Raw genomic sequence first — 24,852 nt, 5'->3', positions numbered from 1 at the left:
GCAGTGAGGTATATGGTAAGAGACATGAGACAAGGAGAAGAAGTCAGAGATTATTCACTTTAAATTATAGTTAATTTGCAGAGCAGTAAATGAACCACAGATGGAGATTCGTGCCCCAGTGAGGCGTGCATAATGCATACATTACCAGCTCAGACAGTCATCTTGATTGAATAGTTTGGCTCCAGCATTTTGATGACTAAAAGCTCTTAAACAGCACCAGCTCTGCCCAGCTCTGCGTGGCTCTGCAATGTCAGGCTGCAGGTGGCTGCAGGGGTGTCACCCCGCGGGCCAGCGCACGGCTGGCAGTTGCAGAGCAGCCAGCAGGGGCAGCCCGGCAGCCCGCCAGGAACAGAGGAGCTACAGAACGTTTTCCTTCACTCTTGCTGGTGGATCTGGTTGGTGGTGCAGGACATCAGCTGCCCATTCACGCCGTCGTGCACAATCGCTTTGATCTCTCCATTGGTCAGTTCAGCATATTCTGGAAGAAAATGAAAGGTTAATTATACCAGACTTTGGGGAAACTTCATTTACAGTAATTTACCAGCTACCTCAACTGATTTACGTGTTTTCCTTTAAGTCAATACTTATTATTGCTCTGTGTGAAATTTACTGACAGAGTCACCCTGGGCCTTGTCCAGGTCAGGGCAAATGAATAGCAAAGCTGCATCGCAGCCAATGCAAATCTGACTTCAGAGCAGATTCACCTGCATGTCCGTAGGTCATGCTCATACCAGAAGAGGAGTTTCCAGACATGCAGATTTTGTTTGCTCTCATGCTCTCAGACGGTTTTAGTCACCACATGGAGTCTTTATGCCTCCTCATCTGCCACGAAAGCTTTAGTCTCGAGCCCAGGCTTTGGCCGAGTCTCAAGGCAGGGCTGTCTGGGGAGCAGCTGTGAGAGGGCAGATGCAGCAGAATGTGCTGTGAAGTGCAGTCCTTCACAAGCCTGATGAATCACAGGAACTATTCTCAAATATGGCCTGCATGAGGAGCTAAGTGCAGGGCAACCCCTGCAGAGCTCTGTCGTGTGAACTGAAAATGATTTGGAGTCGAGTTTGGTAGGAAATGACAAAATTAGAGTCACTGCAGAGAACAAAATAAAGGACTTTTACCTTCAGCTTTTGATTCACATGTTCTTGTTATCCTGTAAAGATGATGAAACAGAGACAAAATAATGAATATAGTGATTTTAAGAAGTTAATCTTCACCCTCTCACTGATTCTAAGGCCTCCTGTAGAAGGTATGAGATGAGATGAGAAAAGCCCCGGTTTGGGCTGTGATAAATGGAGCCACCTGTCCTGCACTGCTTCCTGGGGACACTCGCTGATAAAGATGACATCTTCCCTGTTCTGATTTGGCATAAGTGAGATGAACTCTGTACATAAGGTGGGAGAGCAAAGAACAGAGAGATGCAGCCATTTCTGAATGTAGATTCAGCCAAGACACAGATGAGGAAAGAGCAGTGCCTCAGCACAGGGACACGTGGGAGGTTCTCATTGCTGGTATTTGTGGCTACACATGGCTGACCCCACATCTGCACTTGTCTCCACGCTTCTCCTTCACCCAAAATCTAAAAATCATTAAAAAATATATTTGTTATATTAATTTAGATCATCCAAATGAACTGGATACATGTTTCTCTGCATACCAAGTTGCTCCAGCTTTGTATTACGATCCATCAGATTAAAATATCAACCCCGTAGCATGGAACTGACAAGTCTGATTGAGTAAAGAAACCAACCAATAAGCCGAGCACTGGAACTCTTCTCATCTGTTCCAGCAGGGCAGCTTTCCTCACCTGTCCACGTTCCCCTCCAGCAGCAGGCGGTAAGTGGAGATTTCCTTCTCCAGGCGTGTTTTAATCCCAAGCAGAACCCTGTACTGGTTGTGCTGCTGCCTGATGTCGTGGCGAAGCTGGCTGAGCTCTTCCTCACATTTGGAGATGATCTGCTGCATGTTTTGAAGTGCGGCGGCGTAGTGATTGCGAGTGTCAGCCAAGGTGTCTTCCAGCATGTGTTTCTGACAGAACAGATTGTAACAATCCTGTGGTTATGATGGATGTAGTACATAGTACAGAAATGTCAGCAAATTTGGTCTCTGATCAAAGATTACAAAAGTTAGACTGTGGTCATTTAAACACGTGCACTTGAATCGTTATTCATGTGAAGATAGCAGAATCGTGACGTTACGTGTGCACAATGAATGGCAGAGAATGAGTAACTGAGCCCTGCCGTATTCCTTATGCTCAGAAACGGTGCTCCTGTGCTTTCTTTCTCTTCCCCCATTTTTTGTTTGTTTGTAAGGTGAGATATACATTTTTCACATCCTGCTGATGGTTGTGGAATCTATTCTGCATATTCTGACAAAGCATGGCCCAAATTTCAATTTCACTTTAATAACTGCAACAAAATTACACTCGGCATAATTTAAGCAGAGAATCGGTCCAAGACGGTTCCTAAGAATTCATGATGCAACAGTGGGCAGCCAGAGATGTCTGCCACAGATACCTTACTCAGCTGCGCCTGCAGCTCGATGTCCAGGGACTGTAAGGTCCGCGTGAGCTCCTTGATCTCGTTCTCGCTGCTCTGGATCTGCTCAGGATTGGGGGCTGCTGCCAGGGACACAGCTGTGCTCTGCGGAGCAAAGGCAGGAGAGAAGTTCAGTGGCTCTGGTCAGTCAGTGCAGCAATGGGGGTCTCTGAAATGAGCAGGAAAGAGCTGTTACCAGTTCTCTGTACCAGCTGTCAAGGCTTTGACGATTCTTTTCTATTATGGCTTCATAATCTTCCCTTATTTCTGCCAGAATCTTGGCCAGGTCTTCAGGAGGCGGCGCGTTCACTTTCACATTGACTTTGAAGTCCTGCGATGAGCGATTTGCTTCCATGTCCTATTGGTACAGGCACGGGAAACAAAGAGATTTGTTCATGAAAAGGGGACCAGTTTCCATACCTACACTTGTCTCGTCTTCAGTTCCGTCCTCCCACAATGCCCCAGATGCTCCTTTCATCGTGGTGAGGTTAACTGGTAGCTCCAGTCCCCGACTGGGAGGTTTGTGAGGATAATGCTGTGACGTGACTTAAACCAGGGACTGAGACCTGCTGCCACGTGAGAGAAATCAATAGAAAACCGTGTCAGAAGATCTTGTCAAATGAAGCTTCTGGAAGATGTCTGCACTGAAGCAGAAACATTTTTGGGTTACTTATCTGTAAAGAACTTAAAACCTTTCATGAAAACCTAACAGTAATTCCATATTTCTTACCCGGTACGTTAATATTTATGGAACTATAACTAAGTTTACAGGATAGCAATATAAAAGTTCTGTGTAATTGTTAAAGGAGTAATTGGATTAAAACATATAATTACTCTGTAAACAACATAATTACAGGACAAGTGGAGCAGGTCTGGTAACATTCCTGTGCTGCAGCACAATCCTATGTGCTTGGTACCATTTTCAGAAGCGCCCAGGCAAAGCAGCGCTGCAGGCATGACATCACAGCCTCCAAATGCAGGTCAGCTGGACACAGCTCTGCTGGCTGCCTCGACTCCAAGAGCCCATCTGGTACGGCTGCTCAGTTGATGCCAGTCCATGCTGTGAGGGACCCAGCCGAGGACAGCTGCACCTATGCTGTGTAACCCTCGTGTTTGTGCTCTGCTTTGTAGCGATCCACAGATACTGAGTAGGATGTTTGGCTCTGCATTAGCTAATAACTGAAAACAACATTAGCTCAAGCAAAATGAAAGCAGCATGTTGACGCACAGTGGTTTTATGTAAGGGGGAATAACAGATGTTATTGTGGTGTAGCTCTGAAAGAAGGCAGAGCAGCACTATTTTTTCTGACACGGATTATTATCTATTTAATTGTGCTTAGAATTTTGCAAGAATAAGCAGTCTTACTTGACTCCATTAACCACGGTGTTCAGTTTTGATCCTCTGAGAATTCAGCAGCTGCTTAGCTCAGGTCAGCCTGATGGAGAGGAGGGAGAAGGTGCCCTCGAGGGGTCCCTTCCAACCTCAGTCCCTGTGATTCTGTGATTCTGTGCAGTGCTATATGCAGAGTTGACGGGAAATTTGGTGATCAGTCAAACTGAACAGCAACCAGTGACGTTTCCTGAGTGCAGCATCTGTCAGTGTGTACGTGTAAGGACTTGTGAGAACACTTGTGTCAGACATGGAGGTTGTTAGCTATGTATGGTGGGTGAGGAGGTGACTAGAAAAGAGCCTGGGAGAACACACAGCAGGCTGCTGTCCTTACTGAGGTGCCAGTGACTGGTAACCTGTCCATAAGCTTCATGCTTCATCTGACTCTCATTGGCTTCTTCAAAATGCAGCTGGGTCCTGAATCATCAATCCCACTTATAGATTACGGATCTTACTCCGAGTTAATTACATGGTAGCACAGATCTGTGTGATAGCATGACTTTTTTTACCTCCTCATGGTCTTTCCTCCTGAGGATGTGTTCTTCTCTCAAGCCTTCAATTTCCATTTCCAGATCTGTTGTAATAATGGTCAGGCCATCGAGTTCCTTACGCAGGTTCTCAACATCGCACTGCACTCCCTGCCTCCGAGTCTTCTCTGCTTCATACCTTGGTCAGGAGAAAGAAGGCAAATCCCACTCACTGAGAACAGCTTCCAGCCTCTCATACAAGTGGTAGAAAGAAACATTATTTGCAATCGTTGCTTTCCGTGTTTTTTTTTTAAATGGTCAATTTTCAGTCCATCAGAGAACAGGAAAGAACAGTTATTAACAGTTATTAACAGTTATTAACATCGCTCTCTGACCCCTCACAGTTTGACATCTTCAGCAAACCAAGGTCAGAAGGACTCTGCTGTATCTCCCCTCGGGCACCTGGGGCACTTCTGCTCCTCCAGATCTGTCCCTTTCCTCCCCTTTGTGTGGGCTGTGCTGGTGTTTGTACACTCAGCCCTCAGACTGACTCAATTCATCCCAGCCCCTCAATGGAGTTCATTTTCATGACACTACGGAATGATTCCGAGGAGCAAGGCATGCAGTGTGCCCAGTCGTCGTTACAGTATTACCAAGAGCTGAGGTGTGTAAGCAGCTGATCATCATCTGTTAAAAGTAAGTCCAGATATCTGCATGATTCCCAAGAAGTCTGATTAACAGAAAGCTGAACTCCTTTCCTGTGCCAAGATCTGTCTGGAAGCTCTCAGTCCAAGCGTTTTGGCTTTTTAGATGGTCTGAGAACTCTTTCAGCAGTGTCCTGATCAAGCAAACTGCACTGAGAGCCTGGGAAGCATCGGCCCCATTGCTGTGATAGAAGTAAGAACACAAAGCAGAGGATGCTGAAGGACAGGGAGTCCAAAGCAGAGGATGCTGAAGGACAGGGAGTCCAAAGCAGAGGATGCTGAAGGACAGGTCTTTCTTGCAGAGCTGGGTGGGAGAGGTGATAACTGCAGGAAGTAGATTTGGGCTGGATTAGGGAAGCGTATGGTGCAGAGAAGAGGTAATTGGCGCTCTCAGATGACAGTGTAAATACCATTTGTCACCAGTATCAAGTGTCTGCTGTAAAACCTGCTCTTCAGGACCTGAACAAAGTATCATAAACAGGGTGACTCGGTTCAGCAATCTGAATGTCTTTCACCCTTTTTTAATCTTTTTTTTTAAACTACTTTTGTTCTGCACTGGTGCCATTTATCTGCTGTCAGCAGAAATCTGCCATCAAATCAATGTCCTGCTGGATTGTCAGGAGCAAATATCCAGCTTAATCCTCTGTCAAACTGAACGAGGAGACAAAAGAAGTTCTTACTTGAGCCTGAAGTCTTCGGACGCCATGTTAGCGTTGTCGATCTGCAGGAGGATGCTGGCGTTGGTGATCTTCCCATCCTCAATCTGCAAAACAGCAAAAACTGTGTGAGCTTCCTTGCGGGTGCCCTTGCTTGTATCAAACGTATGAACAGGAGAAATCCCAGGGTCAGGAGAGCAAATGAACAGAAGTTTAGTTTCTTGATTCATTTACGTATTTCCACAATTTTTGTCTATTATCTTCACTTTTTATTTGCTTCACTTTCCTGGAGCAGCGCTCCCTGTGTCCGTGTGTCTGGGCTGTGCAGACGGCCGTGCTGAGGTTAACACTGGCTTCCTAAACCAGCCCATCATTCACTGTAATGTACTGAAACCTCTAGCAGCCTGTGGTGATTAATTCATGTTTTGCTTTCGAATGTTGAAATTTGCCCCAAAATGTGAAGGAGAAAGTGTCACTCGTGTAGTGTGCTCATAAGGTAGCTTTGAGCGATTAATCCGAGTATGGAAAGTGCAGGATTGCACTCTAAATCTTTGGAAGTACTCCAGCACCTTGTACGTAATTAGCAGCAGTAACTGCAGGGCATCAATTAGAGAAGGGTCCTTTTCTAACAAATAGGAAAGAGAAGTGTGGTTGCAGCTGCCTTCGCTCAGTGCTGCCGTACCAAAACCAGGCCCTGCAGCCACAGAGGAACATTCTCCGATCAGAGAGCTCCCAGCACTTGTGAGCAGCTCTTCCCACCCCGTGAATCGCAGGGACTCCGGGAAGTGGGAAAACTGTCCTCACGTGTTGGAAATTTACCTTCTGCAGTGAAAATCCGAACACACAGGTGGAGTTTTAACTGATCTCTGGAACAGAACAGGCTGTGCATTCCTGAGCACTCAGCAGCACAGCGCAGGCACGGCCCTGGGACGGCACCAGGGGGACGGGAGAGGTCTGAGCCCCCAGTGTGTCAGCCTGGGACGCGCTGTCAGGGAAGGGGCGATTGTTGAACCCATCCTTACAGAAGGGTGCGCTTTGCTGCGGGAGGGAAAAGCCAAGAAGCCGTGAGAGCTGTGCTCGGGTTCTTTCACTTTGTGCCATTTCGTACAAATGCACCACAGCTACGCACACAGCTGCACTCCTGGCTGCTAAGGGAAGGGATCGTCCTGCTGTGCCCTGGTGGGGCAGCCGTCTGCAGGCACTGCAGTGGCAGAAGGACACACAGCTGTCCGAGGGCTGCAGTGAGGAAGGCAGTGAGGGGCGGGCGGCTGACATCCCTGGTTTGCCAGCAAGGCTCTCTGCATTCGTTCCTCTGTGTGTCTTCTGGTCAGCAGTGCGGATCCTGCTCCCCCGTGTGCTCTGCAAACCAGCTTGGTTATTTGGCAGCACCAGATGCCTGGATACAAGCAAAGAATGACGCACAGGGGCTGCTTCGCTCCATATGGAGCGGGGCTGAGCGAGGCAGCCCGCTGCTCCACGTTTGTCCTCTCGTGTCTGTGGGCACGGCGTGGAGCGGCGCTGGGCCCCAGGTGGCTGTGCCTCCAAGTTCAGGTAGCCACTGTGTCATGGACTTTGTGGGTTATTGGATGGAAGGTCCTAAATTATGTCTAAAAATCGTCTTAGGTGCTGAATTCATCTCACCATTTTAATTCGTGGGTAATTAATTTAACGATGATTAATGATTAAATGTTAAATTTTCACTCACTTTGCTGGCACGATGGTAATTGCAATAATTGATGGCAAAAGTGAAAATCCTGTGTTAAACCACTGAAATGTCACTCATAAATGATCCTTTACCAGCACTGCTTGCCCAGCACCGGGGCCATCGGGCTGACAGCACTCTGCAGTGCATTAGAAATAACGCTTTGGGTGCAGCGCGTTTGGAAGTGAGGGCTTTGCCACAGTCAGCACGGAGCTTTCAGCCACATCATCTTTCTAAGCCTTTTCAATTTGTTAATTTCAAATCTATGTGAAAGCATTTCTATTCCTGATAATAAGTACTCATCTCCGGACCAGTTAAAAAGGAGCGCTCAGGTGACAGGTTTGAGGCCGATGACCTTCCTTTATCCTGAAAACTGAAACAGGCGATGGCAATCCTGGCTCTCTGACACGTTGCCTGTGGTCGGGGCGCCTCATCTTCTGCCTGCAGGCAACGCATAACAGCGAGCACGAAGCCCTGAGCTCCGTCCGCAGGGCTGTGGGGCTGCTGTGCTCCCAGGGCCTCTGGGAAAACATTTCTTGGGGTCGCGAGAATGCGAAGTGAGCAGAGTGCAGAGAGTGGGCAAAAGCAGCAGCATCGCAGTTGGAATAGCTCTGCTTTGTGCCCTGTGTGGCTGTGCAGTTAATTACGGTGATTAGTCACAGAGATGGTTACAGCGCTAAGTACGTTCATTACGAATACAGATTAATATTATGGTTAAATTTGAAGACACGTGAGTTTGGGAGACTGAAAGAGTTACTGTTGAACATTAATATTAACAACTGGCAAGAACCAGAATTTCTTCTTTTAATTATAGTGAAAACATCCACAAGGAATTTGTCACTGCTATTTCCTTAATTACAATGAAGTATTTTTCCATCTGATTACATAAGCTCATTGGACCCAAAAGTCCTGTAGCTTCATTGTCTGCTGCCACAGGAATCAAAGAAATGAAAGGCAGCAGAACTACGTCTGAGGACGGCGCGCATGGAAGAAGGCGCTCACTTCAGGCTGCCTGCTTTTTAATCTGCCTGCCTACACTGCAGTCAGAGGATCGTGTTCTGCCAGACGTGGTTCTCAAACCACAGTTTCACGTACAGCACTGAGCACCTGGCAGCATTCGAGCACCTTTATGCTATCAGCCTGCACAGGGGCCCCTCGTTTCCCTTCCAGCCTTTCTTATTCCCCACTTTCCTCCTTGTGGAGGAAACGTTCATGCCCAGCTCCTGTAACCACTTTCATCTGTATTTCTAGCATTTAAAATGTTATTCTTAATTTTCTTTAAAGGAAAGCCATCAGCATAAACGAGGAGCCAGATCCCTTAGAGGAGCGCAGACGGCATAGCTGCGTATAGCTCTGACTTACCTGTCTTTGCATGTCAGTGACGTTTTGCTCGTACTGGTTGAAGTCATGCCTCTTTCCATGGGATTTTGTCCTGTGCCACTCTAGGATGCAGCTTTCAAGCTGAGCGTTGGCTGCTTCTAAGGAGCGGACCTTGTCCAGGTAGGCAGCCAAACGGTCATTCAGGTTTTGCATGGTCTGTTTCTCATTCCCACCCAGGAAGATGCTTTCCCAGTGGCGCTCGCCGAAGCATCCCCAGGACGCCCCCCCTCCGGCGGCCAGACAGAGGGGGGAGAAAGAGGTGTGTGTGCCGCCGGCACCGTCTGCACTTGGAGGTCGGTGAGAAGTTCCTTGCTGGGCCAAACCACACCCCGCACTACCCCTGAGGGACCCAGAATAAAACTGGAAAGGGCCTTGGCTGCTACTCATGTTCGGCTCCGTTACGGATCTCACCCAATGTTTGACTCGCACTGAGCAGCTCCTTAGCCTTCCCCGAGCGGCTTTATGCCTTCTCCTGTGGGAGTTCCCTCCGCTGAATGACTACAGCAAGATTGTGTCATCATGAAACGTGCTTCCTCTTGGTCAATTCTGAAGCATTTATGAGCCTGCACACACTGTTGTTATTATTTGGAATCACAGCCGCATACCAGATTCCTTTTGCTTGTTTTTTTTTTTTTTTTTCCTTCGCTTTTCATATTATAATTGCGAGGTGTGGCTAAAAGCAGTAGGTGTGGAACCGGATCAGCTCTGCTCGGACTGTTGACTAAACCCAGGAGCGAATGCAGAGTGTTCTCGTGTTCGGAAGGGGAGATCGTCACCCGTCACAGGGCGCAGGGAGGCTGAGGGCAGGGGCTGCGCTGCCGGGCCGCTTTTCTGCTGCCGGAATTCTCAGCTTCCGAGCTGCGGCACTCAGCCCTGCAGCACCGCGTGTCCTGGGGCTGTCCTGATGCACCCGACCTCGTCCCCCGGCTGCCGCTCAGCTGTTCCCTTCGCCGCCTGTTTCCCACCGACAAACATCAGAATTGCATCCTTTGCAATCTTTCCTACTCGTTGTATTCATGATTCGATGTGCGGTCATATTTCAATTTCTGCGGTCTTGTTGAAATATAAAGATAATAAAGTAGGAATTTATCGCTGTTGCTATTGCGAATACTATAAATATATTATAGCTGTAGAAAATATTCCGAAGTTTGTTAAAATTCTCCAAAAACTGAAGCTTCCAATGGTGCAAATTGAGCCGGCAGCTGTGCAGAAATAGTCACTCTCGGAACTTCCAGGTCCCCTCCGAAGCTGCGTAAGTCAAAAGCAGAACGGATCAGCGCAGCCCCTGCCCTCAGTTTGCTCTCCATTTATTCTCCAAAACTGCAATCAGTGCCGCCCCGTCCCGCACCCGGCGGCAGCGGCGGGCGCTGAGTTCGGTGGAGGGGCGGCCGGAGATCAGCGGGGGATCTGTGACCAACAGCGCTCCGCGTTCCGAAGGGTTCGACTGGGGAGATGCTACGGAACTGTGCTGCCCTGGGAGAAGCCTGCGGAATCCTTTTTTTTTTTCAGTGTTTGTTTAAATTGAAATTCTGCAGCACTGAAGAAGCTCCGCGCTTCGCCCGGCGCCGCGGGGCAGAGAAGCCGGGCTGGGCAGGGATCGGGCTCCGCCTCGTGGCTGCTTTGCGCCTCGGCAGCTGACGCTCCGCGTTCCTTCCTATTTCTCACACACTTGATGGCACTGCAGCTTGAGAGTAACGGGAGCTTGAAGCGCCGGGCAGAAATGGAGAGAGCAAACTGCAATAAAACGTGACGGTAGGATGGAACCAGTGATGTCCTGCCGTTCGGTTCATCTCCACAAAGCTGTATTTCACACTGAGTTTTCTAGTCTGGCAGTTCAGCAAGATAATGTTCTGTGAAATACGATGTTGGAAAATAAGTTCAGACATAATCGGAGTCACGGAAAGGTGTGGGCTGGCAGTGCCCTGCAGCGCGCCCGGCCCCTCCGTGCCACAGAGCTTCCCGCGGCCGGCAGCAAAGCGAGGTGCCGGCACGCAGAAACGGCTCCTCTGAAACTGAGCTTTTTTAAATTGGAAAAGATCGCACGGTTCTCCTCACGCACACACGTGAAGGATCCATGGAAAAGACAAAAATCTTCATTCAAAACCCTGCAGTTCGGCAGCTGTCTTTTATGTCCCTGTTTTCAGCCAGCTGTGCGATCCGGGCGGTGCGGAACGAAAGCAATGAGGAAAGGAGAGCCGCCGGCAGGTGGCGCCATGAGCTGAGCGCTGCGGGGCTCCCGGAGCGGCGCGCGGTGCCGCTGGGCGCTGAGCGGCCAATCGCCCCGTCGGCACTGAGCGCCCTGACAGCAGCGATGTGGAGGTAAATAACGTGCGACAAAGTGTAAAGCAGAGCTGTGACATTGACACCGACTGAGGACGTGACCGTTGAATGCTCACTTTGATAAGACCCAAGTTGCCCACTTCTTGTCAAGTGCTGTTACTGCTGGGGCAAGATGCTAGGGGAATAGGGCTGCTGTGCCCTAGCCGTGTATCCTATCAGCAGCAATGAATGCCGTTATGTCGTCCAGTAGAATTTCATGGCTGCTGGCAGAGATGGACGTCCTTGAGAATTAATGTCATTTTTTCCCAAATTGTGAGGCTGTGTGCGTGCTCAGGGTGTGCTATGGCTGTAAGAAACCTGACCGTATGGTAGGCAATAACAACACTGATATTTCAGAAGTTGTGCACGTTGAATTCAGAGCAAAGGGCTTAAGGGTGTTTTGCAATATCTTTTTCACATTAACTTCTGCTTCCTGGGAGAACCCAATGGCACTTTATACCTGTCCATTTATCACTGCCTTTCTTAAGGCTGTTATGTCGCTGTGATGCATGGAGGTACCTCCATGTCAGACCCCACGGCTGGGTTGCAGGGAGTGCTGTGTAAGGAGGGCAGGTGGCTGCGTGGATGGCAGTGCTGCACCGACTACAGAAAAACAACATCAGACTGAATGCATTTGCACAAGCAGGAGAGAAACTTTATTGTGTAGTTTTTCATAAGGATGCTGTACAGAAAGAAGCAGAGGTCTCTGACCCATAGAGCCAAATGATGGCGTAAAAAGGGAGAGCAAGTTTAAGGAAACACGTGAAGCTGGTGCACACTTTTTGGGCTACAATCTTGTGATCTAGCAAAAGTAACAGCACGTTTCCGTAAGCATTAGCCAGTGGTTGGACTGCCCTTCTTAAAGCTGGTCCAGCACAGGTGGTGTCGCAGCAAGAGAGGATTCAGTATTTCTTTATTAGTGTCTCCTGTCACGAGTGGAGGAAGACCTTCCCTCATCTTCTGTGCCCCCACGGGCTCTTCCAGCTGTGGTAGGAGAAAAAAAGATCATTAAATGTATGGGAACGCACAGAATAGTCACTCAATGTTTCTTTGTTTGCTCATTTCCTGACTTTTTTCCACACAGCAGAGGAGGAGGAGCTGCCTCTGCACCTCATCTTCTCTTCCTGCTGGTCCACATCCAGTAAATCTTCCCAGTTATGAAACAGGAGAGGTAAAGATATAAACAGAGCGCACTGCATGTCAGATTTCTCCTGCAGGTTGTATGAATCAGCGGAGGAACTGAGGAATCTCTGTGAGATTGCTGTGCTTTAGAGCCACGTGAGGAGTCAGTGCAATCATTTTGCAAGCTGGGGTCAAAAGTGCACGTAAAATAAAAGATAAGATAAAGTGCAGTGCTTTCCTCTCCAAATGGAAAAGAAGGTATTATTGCAGAGAATATGATCTGTGTTAATAAGAAGAAATACCAAGCAAAAAAGGCTTATTTAATTCTATTGCTTGAACTCATTTCCACCCTCGTTATGTCACATTTTTTACTTACCATCCTTAGGGTTCACTCCTGACATCCTGCAGAAAAGAAGAAAAGTTTGGTCAATGACCATCATGAGTTTGTGCACCGACAGTTAGGAGACGCTGTGCGCCCAGCTCAGTGCTCACAGTGCTTCATCAGCAGGTTGGCTCTTACTCTGCTGGCACTTGTGCTCACGTCAGGGCTTTGAATAGCACTGCTGTGAACTCTAAGGAAAACGTGGCCATCAGTGAGGCCACTTCTTAGTCTTGATTTGTCTCTAGAAACAACATAAGGAGCTGATTCCCTCTCAGAAATCAAAAGCAATTCCTTGTGTAGATCAGTACAAGAAATGGGCAGTAAATGTTAGACTTTACTAAAGTCAGTTGTGGTCTATCCTCTTCTATTCTGGGTGTGTGATGATAAATGTTGTGATATGTGATGTGATGACAAACCTTTGTTCACAAGTGCAGAAAAGCAAGAGAAAGAGATCCTGAGAACAGACTTGTGAGTGGTGTTAGGCTGAAGGCGGTGATTCCAGCCCAGCAAGAGGATTACGTGAGACCTGTCTGGGGCCTGATGCCTTCTGCAGTACACTGTAGTCAACATAGCTTCAAATTATCAGCACAACTGATCTGCAAATGTAGTTTGAGTGATAGCAGCTCTGGGGATGTTGCCGAGCACCCGTGTTGCCAGTGCTCAGCAGGCTGTGTATGCAATCAGTGTGATTTAGTAATCTGGAGTCAGCTAACAAGCACAAATTAGTGCTTTACAATGTGCAATGTTATTAACCTTATCTGTCCATCACCGGATTTGTACACAGAAACGTACTGAGAGTCCTGGGTCTCCAGCAGCTGGCGGTACGTGGCGATCTCCTGCTCCAGGCGGCTCTTGATGTCCATCAGCATTCTGTACTCCTGGTTCTGGCGCTCCATGTCGCATCTGATTTCACTCAGTTGCTCCTCAACACTGGTGATGAGGTTCTGAATTTGTGCCAGCTGTGCGCAGTATCGTCCTTCTGTATCTCGCAGGTTGGCTTCCAGTCCAGCTTTCTAATGCAGGAAGAACAGAACAGGTTGTCATACGGATTCATCCCGCAGATGGAATCTAAACCAAAGCAAGGGAGGAGGGAGCAGGGGAGGTTTCTGGCTGTGGCTTGCAGTGTGCCGGGCACAGCTCCATACCATGCTCATCTGTGACTGCAGCTCAATCTCCAGGCTCTGCATCGTGCGTCTCAGTTCCGTGATCTCGGATTTGCTGCTCTGTATTTGCTCGGTGTGGGTGGCGACTTCACGGTTCAGCTCATCAGTCTGAAAGAAAAAAGCAACTGCAAAATTAAATGCATAAAAAATACATTTTAAGTTGATCTCTTCTGCTGCAGCAGCAGAGATGAGGCAGCGCATCGGTTCGACATTTGCTGCCATAGGCTCACCTGAGTGAGGAACCACGCCTCAGCATCCTTACGGTTCTTCTCAGCCAGAGCCTCGTACTGCTCCCTCATCTCCGACAGGATCCTGGTCAGGTCGATGCCAGGAGCAGCGTCCATCTCCACGTTGACTGTTCCGCTGAGCTGGTTGGAGTACTCCTTCATTTCCTGCGTGGGAAATGAGAGTGGGGACACACAGGAGGTTACGCGCTGCGCTCTGACGCGCTTTCTGCCAGCAGCAGCCCATGCACTGCTGTGTGGTGCTTTAACTATCAGAGATGGGACACACATAAGAACGTTTCTCAAATTGCACCTCTCCATGTATGTGCTTCTCTACTCTCTGTGTACTCGCACTCTCAGACTTACATGTAGTTTCTGTGTGACCTGTCACATGCCCTAGGAATGTCAGACTGAGACTCTGCAGCTCATGGATCTGAACATTTTGGAATCAGATAAATGCTTCTCAGGACCAACTTCAGGTTCTTTTAATATCACAATTCTCTCCTTATTAATGTTGCCATTCTGATTTTATTAGATAAATGCCAAGGGAAGCAATTTCCTCCCTGCACTGCTAAGAGCGCTCACCTCCTCGTGGTTCTTCTTCAGGTAGGCCAGCTCCTCCTTCAGGCTCTCGATCTGCATCTCCAGGTCGGCCCTGGACAGGGTCAGCTCGTCCAGCACCCTGCGCAGCCCGTTGATGTCGGCCTCCACGCTCTGGCGCAGGAACAGCTCGTTCTCATACCTGCAGTTTTACAGAGAGAAGCATTGGCATGAGCGGAGTTTGTAGGCAGCGGAGCCTTATGTCAAAACCCAGACTGTTCCTGTCTTCTTCTCCCTTGTGATTCAGGCCACTAAAATAGTTAAGAGCATCGCTAAAAAACAGACATGATTTATTTGTATACATTTACAGCTCAGTAATCTGGTTACTGTGTTCTAATCCCTAAAAACGCCATCGGTTTTAGCCAGAGATTTCTCATTAGAAGTCATTAATGAAAGCATCTTTCTGTAATTTGGAAATACATCTTTTTTCAGTGGCTGAAGAACTTTGTTTTCTAGATGAGAAGCAATTCTGCGCTTCAGGAAACTGTTTGAGAAAGGGAGAGAAGGAGAGAGAGGACAAATGTGTTTCAGGCAAACTTACTTCAGCCTGAAGTCATCTGCAGCCAGCCTGGCGTTGTCAATCTCCAGAACGACTCTGGAATTGTCGATAGTGGCTGCAAGGATCTGACAGTAGGAAAAACAGGGAAAAACACTGTGAATACTGGGAACTGAGCACACTTTGCCATGTTCCGTTAACTTCTGTAATCAGTTTAATTACAAACACCAGCTCGTCTTCCGGACGCAACGTTTGCTGTTTAAATGAAGGAAAGGTTACAATTTTCTGTTGGTTTGCTGAGAGCCACATAGAGCTCTAGATTGGAGAACTCAAGATTTATTTCCTAATCGTTTTACTTGATTTCAGAGGTGTGAACCTTGCACTTCCACAGCTCCGGAGCATTCTGCTAACCGCCCATCTATGAACGCCATACCTTATCTCGGAGATCTTCAATTATCTTGTAGTAGTTACTGTAGTCTCGAGCCGGGCTGCTGGGCGCTTCCTTCTGGTACCAGTCTCGGATTTTGACTTCCAATTCTGCATTTGCGTCTTCCAAAGCTCGCACCTTCTGCAGGTACGTGGCCAGGCGGTCGTTCAGATTCTGCATCGTAATCTTTTCATTGCCGGAAAGCAGGCCGTCCCCGCCACCAAAGGCGCAGCTGGCATCAAAGCCTCCCCCAAAGCCGGCTCCTCCGCCCAGGCCGAAGCCCGCACCTCCACCGAAGCCGCCGTAGCCTCCTCCGAACCCGCCGCAGAACCCGGCGCCGGATCCCCCCCCGTAGCCGCCTCCTACGGAGGAGACGAAGCGGGCCGAGGACACGGAGACGCCGCGACCCCCGGAGCCGCCGTGGATGCTCGGGGCGCGGTGGGAGCCGCCGACCCGCACCGAGGAAAGGCGAGAGCCGCCGCTGCCGGCAGCCCCGAAGCCCCCGGCTCCGCTGGAGAAGGAGTTGTGCACGCTGTACGAGGTCATGGCTGCGGCTCGGCAGGAGCTGGCGGTGGGCGCAGTGCGGAGCGGGAAGGAAGGCGTTGTGCCTCGCTGCCCCGGCGCCTCTTTTATAGCCGCGAGAGACAAAGCCGGGCCGCAGCCCTCCCTCCGAAGATTCCCCTCCCTTGAGGTGAGGCCAATTATGATGACATTCCTTACACGCGGAGCTGGCTGTACATCCCAGGGGTTAGGGCTTGGGTTTTTTCTTTTAATTAGACTGAAGGGATGATTCAGGTTGTGTTTTTCTTCGGGCTACAGTTCTGAAGCTCGGGGTTTACTTTTCTGACAATCAAGAATGGAAAAACAAAGCGAGTTGAACCGCACCCACTCCCCATCCACAGCAGCCACCGCGGCTCTTGGGAGATAAATGACTGCAGGTTTCATTAAGTAAAATTCTACTTTCATTGAAAATTACAAATTGTGCAGAAATGTCCACCTCGCCATTATTTCTTGTTTCTATTTTTTTTTCCCCGCAAAAATTTGGAATTGAATTTTCCATGTTTTTATCCCTGTTCTTTCCTCGGAATTTGTATTTAAATGTTGGCGTCTGAATTTCTATTGCAGAGACACAGCACAGCACGGTGTGAGGAACGAGGGGCATCCATCAGTGTTCTGGGAGACTGGTTTAATTCACTGACTTGTGAAATAGGTGCGAAGGGCAAAACAAGAGTGAAATGGTTTGACTGAAGGAAGAATGTGGGAAAATGAAGTTCCTGTTACTTTTGGCAAACCTAAACAAGCCGAGCTTCAGCTGAAAAGTTCAGTGTGGGATTAAATGTGCAGCACTGATCTGCGCTATGAAATGAGTAATTATTGAAAGCAAGGTTTGAGAATCACTTACCAAGTGACATTGATCTTTCATTTAAAGCGAGTCTCAAACGCAGTGCATTTCAATTCCACCCATTTGTGAGTGACAATGGCAGGCAGTACATCAGTAACCCAGCTGCTGAGCAGCACAAGAAGCCACGTTTGGGCGATGTTCAGCAGTGTGAACTTCTTGCTTGGTGCTCAGGGTGTGACAGTGGGGACAACGGCTGTGAGAGGTGTGCCTGCAGTGTGGATTCTGCAGACATAAGGTGACAGTTCAGGTGAAGGAGGGGTGAGGTGACTGCTGTGACATGGAGTAAAGGCTGGGGGTGGGAGGAATTTCCTCTGATCTCTGCTCTGCTGTGAACACATTCTAACATTTTTCCCAAAAGTTGTCCTTTTTCCTTCCAAAGAAGGAAAAACCTGTATTTGCTAAACGACACAGCAAGAGCTGTGCTTTTCTTAGCAGTTTTTCAGGTTTCATACCATGCAGGATGTGTGTTTTCGGGTGCTGGGCTCGCTCCAGTTGCTGGGATGGGCAAAGGGTTTCTGTGAGGTGCAGTTGTGCCCTCGTGGTGAGCAGCCTTTGTGTGGGGGTTGGACTCGATGATCTCTGGGGATCCCTTCAACCCCTACGATTCCATGATTCTGTGATTCTGATTCTGAGGCAATGAGCACCAAAACTCAGCAGCAATACGCAGCCTGACAGCCCGTCCACTTGCCCCTCAGCTCATCAGCAACGGCAGGATATTTCATAGCTGTGGAAACATGTTTCAAACGGAGCTTGGACCTCTGCCACAGCACTTCAGTTTTGCTTTGGGGCAGATTAATAGTTGTGTGTAGCTGCCAAATGTGCGTATCTGTGAGAGGCAGCACCTCAGGGACAGGTTGAGGCAAAGTCTCCCAAAGACAAAGAAGTTTCCCTAAGCCCCCTGTTATGGCAGCGTGCGGAGGTGTGCAGGCTGCTGGGTCTGTGGGACGGAGTGATCCCATAGTAGGCGAGATCAAATTCCAATCAGAAAGGAAGAAACACACAAACCGGCAAAACCACTGTCAGCTGTATCAGGAAACTGTGGGGATTTTTCATTCAGCCACACCAGAGCAGCCTGCTGCAGCCCCGTCCTGCCCTCCCCTCCACATCTTTGCTGATTTGTGCTTCTCAGGACTGTCTTTTCTTTGCTGTCAGTTCGTTGTCTCATAGTCAGGCTGCTGTCAAATGCTATAGAGCTGGATTTCCAGGGGCTGAGCTGGGACTTGTGCATCAGGCCATGACAGATGCTGCTGATGGGTCAGCTGAGTCAGCGCAGAGCCGAGCCCAGCTCTGGCCCCTTCACCTGGGGAGGATTACCCAGCCCTGACAGAGCAGGTCTGCAGCTCTGCGCTGCTCCTTGCTGTGCAAACACTCCATTAATCTGGGAGGACTTATAAAAATGAATGAAAGAATGTATTCCCTCCCAAGTCCAAGAAGTGATGAAGGGGCTGTCACTGTGTGAGAGGAGTGATTCACCCTGGGGAGCCGGGTGTCCCTGCTGGGGCTGAGGAGTGGGGCTGGAGGCCTGGGCTGTAGCCCCAGTTTTCTTTTAGCACGGGCCCAGAGAAGTTTCCTTGGCTGTAAGCCTCTGGAGTTGGGAGTGAAATAACTGATTTCTGATGGCCTGAAGTAAGAGCGATTGCATTTGGGATTTGAGCCAGAGCACCCTTCCAGTGACACAAGAAAGAAGGTGGTTGGAAGAGTCCTGAGAGCCCATACCTGCGTATGGGTGAGGATTTGACTTTTCTGTTTGAAGATAAGTGCATTGGACTAGAAAGCGAGTGACGAAATCTCAGCCCTGTCCCTCACTCCCGTGTATCTGCAGCCATTCTGACAGCTTCGCATTTCGCCCTAACAAAACACTGTCCAGCTTTGCTGGAATCTCCCCACATCTCCGTCAGCCCTGTGGGCGCACAGCCACTGCAGCTCCCAGGAGGGCTGTGCTGGGGCAGCAGCTGCGTCGTCCTGTGGCTGCAGCCCAGCTTCAGCAGCGACTGCACAGTGAGAGAACAGGAGCTGAGATTGCAGGATCATCTTTATTGGAGCAGATACAGCACAAGAAAGAAGTAATTAAAAACCTAACCTAGTCTGCATATTAATCACTGCTAAATGAACCAATCTACTTAAGCTTGGTGTAGACAAGGATTTTCTGTGCAGTTAATTTCCAGCAGTTTAGTGTGATTTCTCTGCATTTTAATTCCCTTTTTTCTCTTCATCCTGAAGATGACGTTTGTGGGACTTTCATACTATTTTCCATCTGCCAGCTTGTCTCTCTTGTCTGCAATAATATGGAGAAAAAGAACAACAGTTACTTAACCAGAACACATCAGACCATTCTGCAAGTTACTGAGCTTAGTTTGTGTCTCATCTGTCATTCCCTGCTCTGAGAAGTTTTGTTCTTCATAGCATTGACCTGAATCATGCATCACTTTTACAATGCAGCTGACCTTTAAAAGCCAGTCATTCTTGCATGTTGGTACAATGCCCCTGAGCTGGCAGGCTGAAATTGCTCGGATCCTTCCACCTGGGGGAATGAGTTGTGTGTTTTACAGTGGCAAAGGCTGACATTTTTCCCTGATGTCTAATAGCTTTTGATGTCTAAAACTTGTTGAATTCTGGGCAGAGCCATCACTTTGACTTTTTCTGTGGCACAGATCAGTGCAGCAGCCCAGTCTGAAATGGGCAGAATTGCCTTAATGTATGTATTTATCTTTTTAGAAAATCAAACTTCTTTGGTTACTAAAGGCTTCCTAGAGGAGAAACAGTCCTTACCAGGAGATCCAGAAAGGGAGCCAAACAACCTGCAAGCAAACAGAGGAGAGGTGAGAGGGGAGGTAACACACTGCATGCTGTGTGAGACAGTGATGTAGGACAGCAGATTCTCTCATCATTTTGTACATGGTCAAAAGCAAGATGTTCATTTCCTTGGTCTCCCTTTCGTCCCAGGAGAAGGAATCGTTATAGGAAATGTTGTTGTAAATTACAACAGTGAAACAAACAGTGGGAGAAGATCACTTATTTCCTCAGAAAAAGAACTTGTTAAAAAATGCAGGATCCCCAAGTATCTGAAGCTGTGTGCTGCTGCGGCACACGAGCACCGCGCTGCGCTCACGCGGCACAGGGCGAAGCACAGAGGCTCTGTGCCACGCGCTGTTACTTACTGGGACTCCTGACCCTCCAGGAGCTGCCGGTACGTCGCGATCTCCTGCTCCAGCCGGGTCTTGATATCCATGAGCATCTTGTATTCGTTGTTCTGGCGCTCCAGATCAGCTCGGAGCTCAGCCAGCTGCGCCTCAATGCTGCCAATCATGGCCTGGATCTGCGCCAGCTGTGCGCTGTAGCGCCCTTCCGTGTCTGCCAGGCTGCTCTCCAGCGCTCCTTTCTGCCGGCACAGTTGGAGGGAAGGGTTGCTGGGCTGCTTGCAGGAGGGGAATGCGGGTGTACTTTAGGGGTCTGCATTTACGCCGTGCAAATGTTCACATACCATGCTGAGCTGGGACTGCAGCTCTATCTCCAGGCCTTGCAGGGTGCGTCTCAGGTCGGTGACCTCAGACTTGCTGCTCTGCAGCTGCTCAGTATTGATGGCCACCTCACGGTTCAGCTCTTCAGTCTGAAAATGGGAAAATGCCACATGAGACACGTGGGGCCTCTGAGCGGAGGTCATATGGCTTTCAGATTGGTTTTGTATAAGTTGCAGAGTTGTTTCGTTTCCTTTGTGGATTTAAAAATTAGCATTTATTTAGTATGAAGCTTTTGATACCTTACTGTGGAACCAGGCCTCAGCATCCTTCCTGTTCTTCTCCGCCATGTGTTCATACTGGTCTCTCATATCAGCCAGGATCTTGGACAGGTCAATGCCTGGAGCAGAGTCCACTTCTACACTGACTTGGCCGGCTACCTGTCCTCCCAGGGCACTCATTTCCTTGTTGATATTGCAGCGGAAGATAAAAGAGGGTACAGTTATGAATGAGGACATTATGAGCCATCCGTTCTTTCTGCAAGGCTCTAAATGACTGCACTGGAAAACCGGCAGGGTGGATCTTTCATTTGCCACTCTGCACAGAAGTCTTTTCTTTTTCACTGGAGAGCCCAAGACAATCCTGAGGCACCCCTCACAGTGCTTTCCTAACATCACTCCCCAAACGCTTCTTGTTTGTTTTTTAGTTTACCTCCTCGTGGTTCTTCTTCAGGTAGGCCAGCTCCTCCTTCAGGTTCTCGATCTGCATCTCCAGGTCGGCCCTGGACAGGGTCAGCTCGTCCAGCACCCTGCGCAGCCCGTTGATGTCGGCCTCCACGCTCAGGCGCAGGGCCTGCTCCGTCTCAAACCTCAAAAAAGCAAAGCAGAACCCTTCAGGCTGATGATGAGAGCACCGTGAAATGTGTTATTTGTTAGAGATGCATCTGGAACTGCAGGAACTATAGTATAGCAAATGTTGTCCAGCATTAAGCTTTTCTACACGTATTTCACATGATGGTGAAATATCATTCTGTGGAATAGGTGATGTTTCAGCAATGCATAAAGGGCTGAGCTGCAATGACAGGATCAAACTAGTGCTAATACAGAGATTTTACACACGTTCTTTGTTTTTTCACAGCCACTGCCCTTTGCCTCCTCAGGAGACTTTTCTCCTTCAGAAATTACTCACTTGGTCCTGAAGTCGTCAGCAGCCAGCCTGGCGTTGTCAATCTGCAGGACGACCTTGGAGTTGTCAATAGTGGCAGCAAGGATCTGCAATCAGCGAGAGTTCATTGCTGAGGTGAAACAAGCATGTTGTTTCTCTTCCTTACTCTCAAGGTGGAAGAGTTATGATTGTGTTTCACCCGTAGCTCCACCAAAGATGAGTGCATTTTGTTTGGTGTCAGTAGGAAAATACCAGATTATCTGTAGCAAATAGGCAGCACAGATTGATCACAGCATTTCTGCCATTGCTGTCAGCCATGGGTCGGTCCCCTTACTTGTGTCCTATGAAGGGCTTTAAGCTGGAATCCCTGCAGTGTGAGGGAGAGGCCGGTCAGTGGGAGCTGCTGTGGTTGTGAGGCACAACCAGAGCTTCCTGGCAAAAAGCAGAGGAAGCACAGCGCGGTTCTGGGCAGAACTCGTTCTGTCTGCCTTAACAGGGCAGTGACTGCAAGGCCTGTGTGATTGCAAAATAAATGCCATGTTTGTGTATTGTGAGCAATCTCGGTTGGTACTGCATTTGTAAAGCCTTTGAGCATGTTATTTCCCTTACAATAACCAGGTTAGTGTTTACTGATTCTGATAATCAATCATGAAATGCTGTGAAGGAAATGTTCCTTAGCAGTAATCCCTTTTAATTTTTAATTAGAAAATGTGTCTTTTTTGCCTGCTGCTTTCAAAACTTAAAAGGTCATCTGCAAAAACAGTAGGAACATCTTCTCTAACAAGAGGGAAGAAAAGACAGGAGGAAAAAGAATGCCAAAAGGTGAAAATCTGATTCCCAGTTCTGTCTTTTCTGGAGCTCAGAGAGAATGTGAGCATCTTTCGACAAAGGGAAAATGAACCCCATGGGAGTGGCCACAAACTGAACTGTGAGAAATGACCCTAAAGTTTTCTTCCATTTGTTTGCACAGTGCAGCCAGCTTCCAGCTGTGTGCTCCAGGGCGTGCGTCTCCTGAGGAATCTGACATCAGCTGCCCATGGCTGCTGGGACACAGCCTGCATTATAGATGGGATCGATTCTTTTATGTCTGCTAATTCCTAGTGCTGGGGTGTCTGCGCTGAGCTGTGCTGTGCTTTCTCCCTGCTAACGCTTCAAATCATGGATGATTTCGTACTGCACATTTCTCTCCCTGCCCCAACCAATGATTGTGTTCTCATCTTCCTCCTTTTCACAGACCTCACGGCCTTCTGGCTCCTTTCCTAGGGAGTTTTTCTCTTTGGGTTTTTACGCTTCCTTCTAAGGTGCCCCTTAGAAAATACAACCACCTACCTGGTCTCGGAGGTCTTCAATAGCCTTGTAATAAGGGCTGTAGTCTCGGGCAGGGCCCGGTCCTTGTTTTAGGTACCATTCACGGATCTTGGTTTCAAGCTCTGCGTTGGCCTCTTCCAGCGCGCGCACTTTGTCCAGGTAGGACGCGAGGCGGTCGTTCAGGTTTTGCATCGTCGTCTTTTCATTCCCTGACAGCAGACCGTCCCCAGAGCCCCAGCCCCCCCCGAAGCCCGCACCAAAGCCGCTGCTGAAGGCGCCTCCATATCCGCCGCCCAGGCCGCTTCCTAGGCCAGAAGAGACAAATCTGGCGGAAGACACTGACACACCCCTGCCACCGGATCCCCCATGGATGCTCGGAGCCCTGAAGGACCCCCCCCCCAAACGGAGCGAGCGGCCGCCGGGTCCCCCAGCCACGGAGGAGGTTTGCCTGAAGCTGTAAGTCGCCATGGGGAGAAATGCCAGGGACCTGAAGCGAGCTGCGGTTTGTGATCCTGAAGCAGGAATGCGCGCTCCTTTCCCCCAGCCCGGCTCTTTTATGCCTGTGACAATGGGAGTTGTCTCCAGAATGTGTTATCTGAGACCCGTGGAATTTATCGGCCGTAAACCCTCTGCCAACACAGGAATTCCTCTCATTGGTCAGTTGCAGAGAAGGGAGCTGGGTTTCATTCCCAAATACCTTCACACGAGGAGCCGATGCCCTCCCCCAGGGCTATGAGGAGGAAGGTGGGATTGGGGGGAGGTGCTGCTCCATCGACCTGGTTGCAGTTTGTGTGCTGGGAGCAGCAGGGCTGGCAGCACGCAGCCCCACTGCAGCCTGTGCTGCGTCCCCAGCGAAGTCACACAGCAACTTGCTTCTGCAGCCTCAGGAAAGTTAAAATACGGAGTGATTAAATCAGTTACTGCAGGCTGATAGCAGAGCCTGAAAGGAGCCCCCATGGTGAACAGTGCCTTAGCACGACAGGGTCCTACCAGCCTATTGCCTTCTTTCCCTCAGAAAAAATCCTCCTTTCAGAAGGAACAATGTCTTTGCTGGGCAGCCTTCCTGGGGAGGTGGATCCATGGATTCCCTGTGGATGGTGGTGGTGGAGAGGCATTGGTCACTGCCCTCAGTGATAAGGCTGGCGTTTCCTTAGCCCTGATGTGCTCAGGCAGTTGGGCTGGATCCACAAGCTGTTGAACCGACTGAATTATTCTGTTCTGGTACAAATCTTAAGTTTGTTTCTTTGGTCTCATTTCCTTTTGGGCCAACAGTAAAATGGAGGATCTGACAGAATGCGTCGTGTGTGAAGGAGTCTCTATTTTTGTACAGAAACAAGAATCCTTTTCAAGTGTTTGTAGGAGAGGACATTGAACTTCCCGGGCGTTACCTGGGGAGCAACAACAGAAACAAAGGCCTAATTATACATTCAGTCCTTTTGCTACCATCAAAGAGGGAAGTAAACAGAAGAAACATAATCACATCGCCTTCTGGGCTCTGAGAGTAATGAAAATGTTACTTCTTCTCCAGTGTTTAAATCCAATTCTCCAAGGTGAATTTTCAAAAGCAATGGTGTTTTATCACTGCAAGCATCCCCAGCAGCGAGCAGCTCTCCCATCTCATCCTGCTGTTCTCTTTCTTTCCCCACCAGCCCTCCTTCCCTTCAAACCTCCGGGCCGCTGAGGTGCTGCTGTGAGGAGGGATGCAGAGAGCAGCAGGGGCAGCAGCCAGGCAAGGGCCGAGCTCTGCGTCCTGCAGCTGCTTCCAAAGCTCTGGGAGTGCCAGGTGTGGGCTGTGTTTGAACAACCCGTGTAGAACCGAGACAATGAGGTAGAGATAAGCCAAATGAAATGCACACTCATGAGGGCACGTCTGCTCCTTTTTTGCCTTAAAAATGCACTAAGCACACATCAGTGCTTTCCCCGCTTGGTCCAGAGAGAGAAGTCAAACTGCAGGGCAAATACA

The 24,852-nt window shown here is 49.0% G+C and overlaps 3 protein-coding genes across 3 annotated transcripts; all 3 read right to left on the bottom strand.

Annotated features, from left to right (window-relative positions):
• Positions 1 to 10,096, bottom strand: KRT23 (keratin 23). The gene is made up of 8 exons (XM_052700269.1): positions 8,810 to 10,096; positions 5,770 to 5,852; positions 4,428 to 4,584; positions 2,725 to 2,886; positions 2,508 to 2,633; positions 1,799 to 2,019; positions 1,113 to 1,144; positions 1 to 478 (listed from the first exon to the last, which is right to left on the bottom strand). Exons 1-8 carry the CDS (start codon positions 9,212 to 9,214, stop codon positions 375 to 377), a joined length of 1,290 nt encoding a protein of 429 aa, XP_052556229.1. The 5' UTR covers positions 9,215 to 10,096; the 3' UTR covers positions 1 to 374.
• A 1,679-nt stretch (positions 10,097 to 11,775) lies between these two features.
• Positions 11,776 to 16,176, bottom strand: LOC128089143 (keratin, type I cytoskeletal 15-like). The gene is made up of 8 exons (XM_052700266.1): positions 15,567 to 16,176; positions 15,179 to 15,261; positions 14,623 to 14,779; positions 14,044 to 14,205; positions 13,796 to 13,921; positions 13,443 to 13,663; positions 12,645 to 12,670; positions 11,776 to 12,130 (listed from the first exon to the last, which is right to left on the bottom strand). The coding sequence occupies exons 1-8, from the start codon at positions 16,104 to 16,106 to the stop codon at positions 12,063 to 12,065; spliced, it is 1,383 nt and encodes a 460-aa protein (XP_052556226.1). The 5' UTR covers positions 16,107 to 16,176; the 3' UTR covers positions 11,776 to 12,062.
• A 2,800-nt stretch (positions 16,177 to 18,976) lies between these two features.
• LOC128089147 (keratin, type I cytoskeletal 19) lies at positions 18,977 to 23,472 on the bottom strand. Its single transcript, XM_052700270.1, has 8 exons — positions 22,911 to 23,472; positions 21,606 to 21,688; positions 21,129 to 21,285; positions 20,720 to 20,881; positions 20,444 to 20,569; positions 20,121 to 20,341; positions 19,732 to 19,760; positions 18,977 to 19,237 (listed from the first exon to the last, which is right to left on the bottom strand). Exons 1-8 carry the CDS (start codon positions 23,355 to 23,357, stop codon positions 19,206 to 19,208), a joined length of 1,257 nt encoding a protein of 418 aa, XP_052556230.1. The 5' UTR covers positions 23,358 to 23,472; the 3' UTR covers positions 18,977 to 19,205.
• Positions 23,473 to 24,852: the final 1,380 nt, after the last annotated feature.

This window comes from Tympanuchus pallidicinctus, unplaced genomic scaffold (genome assembly GCF_026119805.1).
Source record: "Tympanuchus pallidicinctus isolate F22 unplaced genomic scaffold, pur_lepc_1.0 scaffold39, whole genome shotgun sequence".
NCBI lineage: Eukaryota > Metazoa > Chordata > Aves > Galliformes > Phasianidae > Tympanuchus > Tympanuchus pallidicinctus.
This window is presented reverse-complemented; position numbering and strand designations above follow the sequence as displayed.

Excerpts from the sequence above, each read along its gene's own strand:
- LOC128089147 (XM_052700270.1), bottom strand. The coding sequence starts at position 23,357 with ATGGCGACTTACAGCTTCAGGCAAACCTCCTCCGTGGCTGGGGGACCC. Across the intron at positions 20,342-20,443 it reads TGCAGTCCCAGCTCAGCATG|AAAGGAGCGCTGGAGAGCAG; the intron begins GTATGTGAACAT and ends CTGTGCCGGCAG. Across the intron at positions 19,761-20,120 it reads CTGGAGGGTCAGGAGTCCCA|GTTGTTTGGCTCCCTTTCTG; the intron begins GTAAGTAACAGC and ends GTTTGCTTGCAG.
- LOC128089143 (XM_052700266.1), bottom strand. The coding sequence starts at position 16,106 with ATGACCTCGTACAGCGTGCACAACTCCTTCTCCAGCGGAGCCGGGGGC. Across the intron at positions 14,206-14,622 it reads TGAAGAAGAACCACGAGGAG|GAAATGAAGGAGTACTCCAA; the intron begins GTGAGCGCTCTT and ends TTTCCCACGCAG. Across the intron at positions 12,671-13,442 it reads CTGGAGACCCAGGACTCTCA|GATGTCAGGAGTGAACCCTA; the intron begins GTACGTTTCTGT and ends TCTTTTCTGCAG.
- KRT23 (XM_052700269.1), bottom strand. The coding sequence starts at position 9,214 with ATGAGTAGCAGCCAAGGCCCTTTCCAGTTTTATTCTGGGTCCCTCAGG. Across the intron at positions 2,634-2,724 it reads ACAGCTGGTACAGAGAACTG|AGCACAGCTGTGTCCCTGGC; the intron begins GTAACAGCTCTT and ends TTTGCTCCGCAG. Across the intron at positions 2,020-2,507 it reads TGCAGGCGCAGCTGAGTAAG|AAACACATGCTGGAAGACAC; the intron begins GTATCTGTGGCA and ends CTGTTCTGTCAG.